Below are 13589 nucleotides of genomic sequence, written 5' to 3' on the forward strand. Positions count from 1 at the left end.
GCAACAATGTTGAAATGATATGGGACCGATCACCTTAATGGGTGGTGGTGGCAGAATCAGTAGTGGCACTACCCAGCTATGCATGCGATCTGAACAGGTGTCGATAATGTTATGGTGCTTGTCATCGAAATAATTGCCGGTCCTACACAGCAAGGAGACCAGGGACTGAGGTGCTTGGCACTGAATCAGGGACGTCAGGATCCTTGGGATCGAAGTCATCAGAAGACAGCATCGGAGCGTTCCCATGTTCGTCCAGTCTCCCATCAACGTACACCACGTGAATTTGCACGCCTAGTGGATCCGACAAAGCCTTGATATATTTGAGAACACGGAACGAAGAGAAGCAGCACATGGAATTCAGTAATGCTTATGCTTTAATGTTCCTCACTTGAAGTCACTTGAAGGCTATATTGAACAGCTCAACAAATAGCAAAAGAAAAACTATTCTGGATTGGTTAGCTAAACGATCAGAGGCCGTCGATCTCTTCTGTGTTAAAATGTTTTCTTTTGAAATGGTTAATTTCTTAAAGTGCCACTGAAGGCACTAGTATGCAGGGAGAATATGTTGATAACTTAATATAAAATCATAAAGAAAATTATCTAACAATATACTATTTGCATTTCATAAGGGAAATTAAGATATTACTCACTGATATCATGCTTACCAAGTAAATTTCATTAAAGTTGGTCCGATCCTCACCAAACTGAGAGTTTCTAGTCTTACATTGCTCGAGACTTGCAAAGATATGGTCTATTTCATCTTTGTCTAGCTTTTCCCAGATATGCTGCTGCTTTGAACAACACAATTAAGCATGACACTTTCCTTGATGTTAGCTGAAAAGCAAATATAATTTAGGACTACTTAATCATTAACATTGTAGAAAAAGCATATGAAAAAAAATCATTATGTGATCAGATAGGCAAACAGAAATCTCCTATAGAATTTTATCTCATCTTTTTGAACACGTCTGAAGGTAGCATAATCAGTGTCAAGAATCTGCAAAAGTCTCACTAGAAAACAAGATATAGTAAAACAGCATCCATTGAATTAATTGACGCTTATAGTCTGTTTCCAATGCTGAAAGGTTCTCCTGTGATAATGACAATGGGTGACAACAACGATTCCGAGTTTGTAACTAAATTTGACTACACATTACCCTCAACAATTCAAATATATATAAGATGAGCCAGAATACATCAATCAGCTGGACCAACTATGAATTTTCATACTACAAACCCCATTCTCAAAGGTCTCAAGAATCACATGCAAGAAATAACTCAAAAAGGTTACAATTTTTTCAGATGGGCTTGAAGGAATGTAAAGAAGATTAGTGGAAGCATCCAACATGTGGAACAAGGGCACCAGTATAAAACATTTGTACAAGCAAATCTACATGAATTGAAATTAAGTTGAATCCTTCTCTCAACAGACGAAATTGAAGAAACAGGGTGCGAGAATACAGAGTGAAGAATCTAAAAGAGATGTTCTCAGTGCCAGATAACTGAAACCATCAGAAGTCAAGGTTATTAGTTTATTACAATGAATCAAAGATATCACAGGTGGTAACATAAGATGCAGGAATCAGGATCAGAATAACCATAACTTCCAAGGATCAATTCTAGCTATAGCATTTAACTGTCATGTTGAAGATTTATATACAAGAAAGAAAAACTTGAATAAAATGTTCGACGAAATTATAAACCAAATTGACTTATAGCTCGGAGATGCAGGCAAAAACTGTTATGAAATAAAGATCCAGGAAAACAAAGACAGATAAAATGGTACAATTTTATTGTTCAATTCTATTGTAAGAGAAATAATGGCACGAATTTTCCTACAAGGAAAGCATGATGTTGAACTAACCGGATAGCAGACGAGAGAGGGGAAAGAACCATGGCCAAATAAATAAGTATGTCAATCAAATGAGAGGCAATCTCCAACGAGCCAAAGATACCAGCACAAATAACATATAAAGGCGGGAATAAAAGATCATTCTAGCTAACAACTCGCTGCAAATCTTGTGGGTTCCGATATCCTCATGCTAGAATGACCTTCACGAAAAATATTCCACAAAAATTATGGCCAGAATATCTGTTATCTTGGTGCTGGTGAATAATTCTAATAGACTCAGCGAGAAAGACTCAAAACGTTAAAGGAATATTAGGACCCACAGAAACCAAAGATTGTCGAAATGGTATAAATACAGCTTGTAATGGCACAAGTTCTACTGCAAGAGAAGCGCAGTGCTACATCGTCTACATGGCAGTCAATAGAGGGGAACCAAGGCCAAAGAAATAAGATGTTATTTAAGCGAGAAACAACCATCCAGAATCCATCATAACATCAATAAACCAAGTTAAGCTGAAACACAAGATAGAAAGAATCAAGAAAACGTAATGCAAGGGACAATGACAGATCACAGACAACCAGAGGAATCAGGAAGCGAACTATGATAGCTGCAATGCAACTCCAATGCCTCGTCACAGCACCAAGATCTTGACAAAGCAGGACCAAAAGAATCACCATTCAAGATCCACTTACAATAACTCCAGCATCGAGCCAAGAGACGAGCGCATCACCTTATCTCCGTACTCCAGATCCCGCGGCACGTTCTGCTCGTTCCTCTTGGGTTCCACGATCTATTGTTTCGCGGCAACAATAGATGCAAACTCATCAGAGAAAAGCATTCGAGAAACCGTCTCAAGAACCAGATGCAACTCAAGAGAAGAGAAGAAGTACGAGATTGAACGCAATGATTGAATTCAGAAGTCGCTTCCAGAACTCGAAGCAAGTGAAGAGAAAAGACGATGTATAAGATCAAGAGCATTACCTTAGCTACGTCTTCGAGTTCCTTCTGCCCGTTCTCCTCATCTCTCCCGGGAACCTCGATCTTTGGTTTCAGGCCAACAAGTAATCGAAACAAGTAAGCCCATAAGGAAGAATCGTTCAAGAACACAAAGAAGGCTGAGAGAAGAGGCGAAGTATGAGATCAAGAACATTACCTTGCCTCCAGATTGCAGCTCCTTCCGCTCCTTCTCCTCTTTCCTCTCGGACTCCTTCTTTCGTATCCAGAAGCAAACCCAGAGGAGAGGAACATTCAAGAAACCGCTTCAAGAAAGTGAAGAAAATCAAGAGAAGAGGCTACAGGATCGAGCGCATTACTATCGCTCCACGATGGAGCTCCTCTTGCTTCTCCTCGTCCCTCTCGGGCTCGTCGCTCTCCGGGTTCGCGGAACCTTGGAGGGGACTCGACGTCGCTGCTGCCTCACTCCGCTCTTCGGGGATGAAAAGGAAGACTTACATAAGCGGGGCAGGGGGTCAGAGGAGAGGCAAGGTCGAGCGATAACCAGATTACCCTCGTGGTTGGGCTCGGAACCGTAGCACGTGGCTCGACCAATTTCACACGACCGACTTCTAAATATAGCGTGACCGTTTCTCGACTCCATCACAGTCTCACTAGCTATATCAAATATCCGGAGCACAACAGAGTGCCAAGTGTAGTTGCACGAATATTAAAGCATCCTTGTCTACGGCAACCTAGTGCTAAGCGCATTTTTAATTACAACTTTGGTTGGGCCAGTATCGCACCAAGTGTATTTGTGCGAATTTTAAAGTATTCTCGTTCACCACAGCCGACCTATAAGTGCACTTGCACGAATCTTAAAGCATGGCAAGATCAGCGATCATGCCTCGACCGTTTCTCACGACCGACTTCTAAAAATAGCGTCACTGTTTCTCGACCCTCGCTAACTATATCAAGCATCCGGAGCACGGTCGAGCGCCAAGCGTCGTTACACGACTATTAAAGCATCGGCGTCTACCGCAACCGAGTTCTAAATGCATTCGCACGAATCTTGAAGCATTCCAGGATCAACTTTCGTTGGGCTCGGATCAGCAACACAAGGGTCGACCAACTCCACACGACGGACTGGTAAGCATGGCGTGACCGGTTTCGACTCTTTCACCAGCTACATCAAATATCTGGAGCGCTGTAGGACGCCACGTGTATATGCACGAATCTTAGAGCGTCCTCGCCACTTCGCACGGATCTTAAAGCGAATCCACTTCGCACGGATCTTAAAGCGAATTGGGTTCCAAGTGCACCTGCACGAATCACCGCGTGCGAAGTGGATTCGCCACTTCGCACGGATCTTAAAGCGAATCCACTTCGCACGGATCTTAAAGCGATTTAAGATCACGTGATCGCAAAAACGGATCTTAAAGCATTCCAGGAATGTTAGTTGAGTCGAAGAACTCCGCCCTCCATCTCCACGCCGTGGACGGTGTCTTTTCCGGTGATCATCATCATCATCCGTCACCGTACCGATTCTTGTCGCCGTACGGTCGGAGTACGTGAAGAATTGTCCAATCCGATACCATCCTTATACGCCAGCGAAAACCGTACACAACAACGGCAGCTCGTGATGCATGAGGTAGATATTACCTATCCTTCCGCCGCTGTGACCACACGCCGAAGACAAAGGAATGTCTTACACAGATAAGACACAGTGCTCCTCCGTTTCACAAAGGAGTAGCCTTCTTTGTTCGTGGCGGACGAAGAAACAGTTTTGCTTTCACCTCCAACGTAAGCCTTTCCCATCTCCATCAACCTTTTCTTCTGCTGATGTGACTCTTAAATGGAGTATCCCATGTTTTCCCATTTCCTCTCTGGATTATTCTGTCTCTTTGCAAGTGTTGCTGAAGGAAAGAAAGATGCTAGATCTGTTTCCACATTAAATGCCAGTCCTCATGCCTCAAATATTCCTCTTTTGTTCCTATGCCAACAAGTCAAATTCTAAAAGTTGGAATTCACTATTGTCTCTTTGAGTCTTTTGCTATCCTCCAAAGTCTCCATGCTTGGGCTTTGGTTTGTGCTCCTTTATTGGTTATTTAAATGGACTTTTATCATAATATTATTTAAGACTCTAAGAATGTGATTTCATGACCTTTAGAATATAGGATACTTTAGACATTCGATAGTTAGTGTTAGTTCAAAAAGAATAAATTGTTAATTTAAATTATAAAGTCAATTCAATCGTGTTGGATTTTGAATTTTGATTCACTATCTTACGATATAAATCTTAAAGAGGTGATTATAAAAAATCGTTGGTCGTCGAAGGATTTCTTATTCATAAATCGACACTTGTAGTAGGAGAAATATTTTTTGAATTGAAAATGAGATGAAGAATTTTTTTTATTTTTAATTTGTGTTGGCATGATAGATTTATTCGATCTATTTTATTGTTTTGGATAAAAATATATTTTTATTTTTTATAGGGTTATAGAGAAACCTAAGCATTTTTATACAAGTGGAGTGGGAATAAGAATAAATTACAGGAGTAGGAATCATCACCTCATTGACTCTAATATGCATATAAATTTTCTACCTCCATGATTGTGTTAATGATGTCATATTCAACTTAAATAGGCAGATGTTTCAAGTTAACTAAGGAATGAGGTGTTGATGATTTAATTAATCAATTAATTTTTTTTGTTCCCATCCTCCTAGACTCAAACTTGTGTTGTTCAACATGTTCATGATTGGAGTTGGAGTTGTCTAACTTTGCTTACTCAAATATCAGAATCATTAGTTGCCATGTCTGCTCAAATCATGCAACATAACATGGTTGGAAGGTCTGCTAGACTCCAACTAGCCTTGCTCTTTGTTACCTCTACAAATTACTCCACTAAATATGCAAGCTTGTGATGTTACCAATCAACCATGATAATTTGCATTTTGTGGTGGCATAATTACCAGAATGAAAACAGATGAAAGTGACCTAATCCTAGGGCCATATATGACAAAAGACTGGTTGTCATATGCATGCATGTCAAAGAAGTCAATATTAGTACTTTTAATACAAGGTTCTCTCCAATAATTAAATGAGTTGCAGATCCATCTGTCTTGTACACTTATTCTCTTTCAAGGAATGATGATAGCACAAGATTATCTTATCATGGTGGCTTGATAAGAGAAGAATATAGTAAGAAATCAGTGGAGGATGCTTATGGTGTTGACTAAGGAATTAGTTAGCAGTGTCTTCTCACTTTTGTGGGGTCTTCAAAGCTTCAATGGAGACCTTCCACAATAATATATGTATATATATTTTCTGGTGATGGGGTCTTCAGTTGAGTGTGTTCTAATCAAGTATTAAGCCACTCTTTGTTCTACAACAAGCTTGATTTTTCTTTTTCTTTTTTTGTGTTTTTGGGTTCATATTAGACTATTTTTTATTACTTTTAATATGTATAATAAGTACTTTAAGAGTAGTTCTATGCATTAGATCTTCTACTCCCACTGTGCTTAGATCATATGAAATGGGTTTGAATGATTAAACTGTAACATATTAACCTCAAGCCACAATATTTTTATGTTGAGAGGCCAATGCTAATTTTCCCTTTTTGGAAGATTGAGTTATGTTTGTGAGATCATCCATTAAATGAATAGAATATTCACTCTTTAGATTGAAGTCTAATCTTCAAACAAACTAAATCCAACTTAAATTTAAAGAAAAGTAAGTTTAACAACAAAGGAAAAGTAGAAAACATTGATTAGTCAGAACTAATTTCCTTCACATGATATTAATTTCCTATTAATTCACTTTATATTTTTTGACCTCATCTTCCTATAATTATAATTACGTGAAAAATTATGATATTAAATATTTGGTCCGAGTTTGAATCATAAAAACTAAATTTTCCATACCAATATTTTTTTTAATGTAAGTCATCAAAATATGTAAAAAAAAAGAGACTATAATATGAAGTTATTATTTTTTACATATTATAATTATATTTTTCTCAAGCCTGATAGGGGTATTTTAGTAATTTAAATATTATTAATTAAAAAATAAAGAAAAAGAGGAAAAATAGAGAGAGGTGGTGGAAGTAGTAAGCGGCGGTGAACAGAGAGCGAAAGCGTGCTTCAGAGGAAACACAGCTACTTGGTGGGGGAAAGAACCAAAAAGCTAAAAAAGAAAGATCGAAACCCTACGAGATCGGTGAGCTCTCGTCTTCTCCACCCTCCCGGCGTTCCACCCCTTGGAATCCCTTCTACATCTTCCCAATTTCCCTCCTCCCCCGACCCTTAAATCGTGGGAAAGCTGCTCGCTTGCCTCTGCGATCAGCACCGCCGCTCGATCCCGGCGCCGGTCGCTGAATGCGGCCCGTTCATGCCTCGAATTCGTACCGAACGGAGGCGGTAATCGGAAAAGTAGCTGGCTTTTGCGGGTGGCGTCGCCGTTGATGGAGAAACCCTAGGTGGAGGAGGGCTGAGCTGGGAGGAGATCGGAAGCAGACGGTGTCTTTGGAGGTGAGAAACGATGACCTGTGGGGTTCTCGGTGAGGTGATTCCGTAGCTCGAGTGAGCTTCTCTGTGCTTTCGATAGAAGTTCGCCTGAATTGTTTGTTTTGTCGTGGCTTTGTGCTGAGCTCGAACCAATCATTTCTATTCGACGTATAATTTCTGCGGGCTTCGATCTGAAGTGTGAAAACGTTGATGTGCACCAGCTTGCATAATCTTGCCTTTTATTGCTATGTGGCATTACGCATTTAATGGTAGAAAGCAGTTAACATCACAGCTGAATCCGCCGATGGCTTCAATTTGGTTCTTTAGCGCAACAACCAAAATTGTCTCTTGTATTGCTCGTTTCGAACGTTGTAATTCTCAAGCTTGGTCTATATGTCATTAACGCCACAATTTTGTGTTTTCTTTTTTGGCATATGGCAACTAGCATTAGCGTGTGAGGAGCCGAAAGCAAGCCTGTTTGTAAGACGGGGACTGGGTAGCTGAAAGATGCCTCCTTCACCCTCGTTGAGGCGCTCTCCTGTGAGGGAGCTCAGGATGGAAAGTTCCCACAAGAGGGGGCACAGTTTTGAGAATAGATTTCCTCTCAAAGCCAAGGACGATGATCTGGTCCTGTTCAATGAGATGCAGAACCGTGAGAGAGATAACTTCTTGCTGCACCCATCCGATGATTTTGATGATTCCATATGTAATGTCCTTATTCCCCCCTTGATTTTTGTTCTTTAGCTTTTCTTGTGCTTGGATTTTTATTCATTCTCCTATTGCTGGACCATCAACTGTTTCTTCTCCACATCATCAGCAAAGTTGAGATATATTTCGGATTTCAAGCTCAACATACCAGCTCATGGAGAGAGCAGTGATCTACTTAATGCAGATGGTGAGAAAAATGACTATGACTGGTAAGTGCCCCCATGTAAGAGACTTTGCATATCATCACAAATTCTTAGCCTTTTCATTGTGTCAGTATGAGGCAGTTATTCTCACACAATGTCGAATGGGCTATTGCTATGTTTTTGCTGAACTTTAAGCATGTAACTAAAGCAGTGCTGGTTGTTATGTAGACAATTATTATAGCCCCCATTCGTCTGATCTTCCTTTTTGAGTCAATTTTGGTATATTCATGCTGCAATTAGATAACAAAGTCGTACCACCTGTTGTTGGTAGTTTAGCCATGCGAAGTCATGACAGGTTAATTGTTTGTCACCAAGCAGGCTGCTGACTCCTCCTGATACTCCCCTATTCCCTTCATTGGATGATGATGAGCCTCGACCTGTTAATGTGTCCAGAGGTAGAGCAAGAAGTCAACCCATTTCAATTTCAAGAACATCTATGGTAAGATCCTGTTTCGTGATATAAATCTTGTATGGGATACTTTTTTTTTTAATCATTTCATCTTTTCTTCTCTTTTGCTGGCACTGTATTTGACATTCTTCTGTGGTTATAGTGTGAAAAGACTCCAAGAACAAACAGAAGCAGTGCGAGTCCACGTCGATCAAGTCCATCTCCAGGATCTAGTTATAATGTTGTTCATTCAAGAACTAGGCCGTCTTCAGCTCCTCGCTCAAGCCCACCTCATGTTCTTCGACCAACAACACCCTCACGAAGACCTTCCACTCCTCCAGCCAAGCCTTCATCACCTGCTCAAAGATCTTTGACTCCCACGTTACGTAGGATGAGCACTGGTTCCAGTGGGCAGGCATTTGCTGGTAAAAGGGGAACATCCCCCATAAAGGTGAACCGAGGAAGTTCTGCCTCCCCAAAGTTGCGAGGATGGCAATCAAGTCTTCATGATTTCTCCACAGATGCACCACCAAACCTTCGAACTTCTCTGACGGATCGGCCAGCATCACATGTGCGGGGTTCGCCTCCAGCATCTGGAAATGGAAGGAATTGTGTGTCAAAATTCGGAAGGCAGTCAATATCACCATCTTCTTCTAGAAGTGCCAGATCGTCACATAATAGTGAAGGAGATCACTTTACCTCTATTTGTAAGCCATCTGCAGCATCTTCCTGCGAAGATGATGTTGAATCACATGCATCCATGGGAGTTTCTCCTAATGCTGCTACAAGAAAATATAGAGATTTTGCAAACACTAGAGCTATGGGATTCTCCAAAAAAAATTCCAGATCTCCTTCTTCATGTTCTGCACCAAAAAGATCTTTTGATTCAGCACTTAGACAGATGGTAAGGTGTCATTTATTGCTTTTATCTGCTGTTCTGGTCATATCTTCGTTATGTTTGGTGCAAGCATTACTTTTCCATGTTGCATTAGCAGCATGTATGATCTCCCTATACTCAATTTCTTTTTTCGGGGACTTCTGTTGGCCCTTGAACTACAGCATTATTTTAAATTTCATTTCGTGCTGCAATCAACCTGCCAGAATTCATCTCAACATTCTCATTTATCTATGTCAACTTTTAAAATACATCCTATTTCTGATCATTCTAATGCTTTTTTTGGTCTCGTAGAACACCCCTTGAATTTAAGGCTTGTCCAGCTATTGTGTATGTGGTCACCTTGCATGGATATAATGTTCTTGTCATTGTAATATATAATATATAAACATGAAGGTAAAAAGTCTTATGCATGTTATCACTGTTAAGAAATGGGAAATTCTCACGTGTTTTAAATTGCTTATGAATTTCTTTAAAACTTGTTAGATATTTTTGTGTGTCTTCTGATGGTTTGTTTACTTTGCTGAGGAGTACAACTACTTGTGTGTGTGCACTTGGTATTGATCTGTACATTTTTCAAGTTTCTCTGTCCACTGTAGGAGTTTTCTCCATTTCTTAGTCTATTTATTATGCACATCTTTGCTGTTTGATTCAAAGCTTTGGTTATTATGCAACTTCTTGTGTTCTATTCATGCTGCCTCTGTTGTATATGAGTGGAGTAAGTGAGAAATGTGCTTGTCTTTGCACTTACTGAATTTCTATATTCTATTTATGCGTAGGATCACCATAAAACTCCTCAAAACATGTTCAGGCCATTGTTATCGAGTGTACCTGCCACCACATTTTATGTTGGAAAAGCAAGCAGTACGCATCGGCCCATGTTTTCTAGGAATTCTTCTCATACAAATAGTAGTTATGCGAGTTCTGAGCTTGGCGCTAGTGTTGCTCCTTATTTGGAGGATGGTGACCGTGATCAGAGTGAATGGGAGAAGAAAAAGGATGCTGGTTTCCAGGATGAAGTCTTTATGTTTGATAAGTTAGATGAGATAGGCGAAGATACTGGTAATGACACTTGTGCTGCAAATCTTCAAAGTAGTAATGAGTTCTTTGATGGGTGTGTGACCAACAAAGATGGCTCTATTTTGAAGTGTTCTATAGGTGATGGTAATGCAGTAAATACAACAATTGCTTGTCCAGGTTCTTCATGTGCTGCTGAATGTTCTGAGATTGTTTCTGCGGAAAAAATGAGTATTTGCTCAAAATGTGGAAGAAAATTCATGGTCATTTATAAGGATATGGATGTGGATGTTTGTCAAGAATGTTCTGATGCATATGAGTTAATAGAGTCGGAGGAACCTGGGACTATTCGAGTCCCAATGCGAGATGAAGGAAATTACAAAATGGGCCATAAGGTGCAAAGCCAAATGGGAATGTCTGCACACTCTGAGAGTAAAAACGAACTCAGGCCTAGGCAACATGAACGAAGCAGTGAACAAGCAGTAACTAATTTCCCTGCAGATAGTGGATTATATTTGCTGGTGAGCGATAAAAGAGAAGAAATCCCATCTAAAGGAGAAGTATTCGTACCAGGTGAATTAAGTGCTTCAAGATCTAGTGATAAACATGAATATCAACAAAACCTTCCTAAACAGGAAGTATTTGTACCAGGTCAATTAAATGCTCCAGAATCTAGCGATAACTGTGAATCTCTGCAGGCACAGCCAACTCCCAGTATAAGTGACAAGGTTGACAACTCCGAGGGCACAGGCATTGCGGTACTTCTAGCGCATAGGTCAAGCAGCAGAAAGTGGCCTGTCATGCAAGGAAAATTTTTTTCTGCTGCAAATATACCTTTTTCCGAGCCATCTTATAAAAGAGATAATATGACTGCCATGAAGCGCAGTTTTGGAAGGGATAGTTCTTCTGCTTCTTCCTCAATTGATCTGGGATCGTCTGGACAATTGGATGGCCGCATTGGGCGCCAATTAAGCAGCAGGAAGGGTGAGATGGAAAACGTGAGAGGTGAAAGTCATACTAGCGCCTGGGGTTGTGGTTCACATTCAGATACTAATAGTACGGTCACAGAAACACTGGTTCACCCTCAAAATGAATCAAAAGAAGTGTCTTGTAGTTTTGTCAAAGTCATTGAGAATGATGCTGTGGTAGAGATATTAGTAGATGCTCGAGAGCCTAGTAATTCCTTTGGAGATGCAGATTTGAATGCATTAGAGCATATATCTACGGAGCAAGCTGTTACAGATGTATATTCAAATGCATTAGATCACACATCTATCGAGCAAACTGTTGTAGACATAGATGTATCCAACTATACCGGTGCATCTTTGGCATCAAATGACTTGTTACTGCAATCAAAAGAAGAACCTGGTCTACAATTGCATGATACTACTGTATCAAATAATTTAGGTGAGAGCTGTGACTTGTGTGAAGACACTACCCAAGTACTTTTTAACAACAGCGAAAGCAACATTGAAGACATAGAGGCACCGGTTGCTACAACAGATTCATGTTCTATCGAAGACAATTATATGCTGAATGATACTGGCCATCAAAATGGTTTCTCTGGTGTTGCAACAGATAGCCCTTCTGCCATGATCTCAGAACAGCAAAATGATAAAGTCACTTTGCAGGATGAACAAGATGATTGTACACCTGCTCAAGTGCCAAATTCTGTCGAGAATTTTCAAGAAGGTTGCATTTCCACAACATCTGACAAAGATGTGTTGCTTTCTGAATTAGAATCTATTTCCAAGGATCTTTCTAATGGTACGTAGCTTTACTTGTTATTTCACATCTTGTGATGAGCTTTTCTAGTCAAATTGTGATTGCTTTTTGTGTTTATAAGTCAATATTTTTACTCTCACTATCCTGGAATGTAAAACAAATTTAATGTTTACTCTGTGCTTGATGAATTCTTGTCAGATTCCAGCTGTTGTAGATATGTGTTGTTTTTGCTTTTCCATCTTTTTTTCTATGCAGCTTCTTGGGATTTGTTGAACCTAGGAAATTAATTCTCTCTATATGGTGTTTTTACAGTATGTGCTTTGTCTAGTACACAGGACGAATATCTGATATCATTGTTTTCTTTTGTTACTGACACTTGCTTCTCACAGAACAAGTCATGACGGTCGAAGCTCCAAGGAAACAGATGCAAAGAAGTTTTACCCTGGAAGAAGCAACAGATACAATACTCTTCTGCAGTTCTATCATCCATGATATGGCCTACAAAGCTGCAACAATTGCGATCGAGAAGGAGCTGGCTCTATATGAGTCTTCTCATCAAGCAGTTACATTTGTGGGAAGTTCTGTTTCCAATTGGAAGGATTTGCGAAATATATCTAACAAATATATTCAGAACTCACAAAAGGTTAGACGAAAAAAACCAGAAACTGCTGAAAAGATGCCACTTACGGAGGTGGGAAACAATGTCAGAAACTCAGAGATTCCATCGTGCAATGCTGAAGCTCCGCAAGTGGTTGACAGTGTGAAGCCCCCAAAGCTGGAGTCGAAGTGCAACTGCACAGTGATGTAGGGAGTTTCTACTGCCTTTGGTTGATACGATCAACAATCAACGGGCAAATGCATTATTTGTTGGATTTCCTTCAGTATAGCATTAGCACCGGTTTCTATATTCTTCGGACGAGGAGGTGTTTATAAGTCACGAGTAGCAGCACATGAGCTTCCATCTTGATTCATTCTCGGGAATATGCCACACAAACCTGTAAAGGGAATACCCCTGGCATCAGCTCAAGAGGGATCAGAGGTTTGTGGCATGCTTCCACATCTTTCTTGCTAGATCGGTTGTATACTCTGATGCTGTTCTCCTGTCTCTTCAGGAGGAATGCGCCTACGGTATTCTTTTGTAAATTTTGTTCTTGGTGTGCTTCTTTATGGCTTTGAATCAGTCAAAAAGATCACGAGTTGAAGTGGCTGTACTGGTTAATGAACATTGAACACCTCTTTCATACCTAGTCTTTGTTCTTCGGAGAGGATTGTGATAGATTTTAGTTTTATCCTCTTATCTAATCGCGTCTTGAACAGCAATAAAACGAAATACAGGAAAAGCTTGCTGGCCAGTTTTTCGGTAT

The 13589-nt window shown here is 40.1% G+C and overlaps 1 protein-coding gene and 1 long non-coding RNA gene across 5 annotated transcripts; one reads left to right on the forward strand and one right to left on the reverse strand.

The window, feature by feature from the left end:
* Positions 1 to 949: 949 nt before the first annotated feature.
* On the reverse strand, positions 950 to 3303 carry LOC135677705 (uncharacterized). 2 transcript variants are annotated; one of them, XR_010514734.1, is made up of 4 exons: positions 3164 to 3303; positions 3004 to 3057; positions 2832 to 2891; positions 950 to 2640 (listed from the first exon to the last, which is right to left on the reverse strand). It is a non-coding gene; the product is annotated as an uncharacterized LOC135677705 (long non-coding RNA). The 2 variants fall into 2 exon arrangements; XR_010514733.1 differs by having other exon boundaries at positions 3004 to 3303.
* Positions 3304 to 6904: 3601 nt separating this feature from the next.
* On the forward strand, positions 6905 to 13577 carry LOC103987635 (uncharacterized). 3 transcript variants are annotated; one of them, XM_018827430.2, is made up of 7 exons: positions 6905 to 7347; positions 7735 to 7995; positions 8107 to 8206; positions 8519 to 8639; positions 8752 to 9492; positions 10263 to 12267; positions 12615 to 13577. In XM_018827430.2, exons 2-7 carry the CDS (start codon positions 7797 to 7799, stop codon positions 13031 to 13033), a joined length of 3585 nt encoding a protein of 1194 aa, XP_018682975.2. In that variant the 5' UTR covers positions 6905 to 7347; positions 7735 to 7796; the 3' UTR covers positions 13034 to 13577. The 3 variants fall into 3 exon arrangements, with proteins under 3 accessions (XP_018682975.2, XP_009404264.2, XP_065043157.1); XM_009405989.3 differs by having other exon boundaries at positions 6905 to 7313; XM_065187085.1 differs by having other exon boundaries at positions 6905 to 7313; positions 7741 to 7995.
* The last annotated feature ends 12 nt before the right edge of the window (positions 13578 to 13589 follow it).

This window comes from Musa acuminata, chromosome BXJ1-6, assembly GCF_036884655.1.
Source record: "Musa acuminata AAA Group cultivar baxijiao chromosome BXJ1-6, Cavendish_Baxijiao_AAA, whole genome shotgun sequence".
In the NCBI taxonomy this organism is placed as follows: Eukaryota; Viridiplantae; Streptophyta; class Magnoliopsida; order Zingiberales; family Musaceae; genus Musa; species Musa acuminata.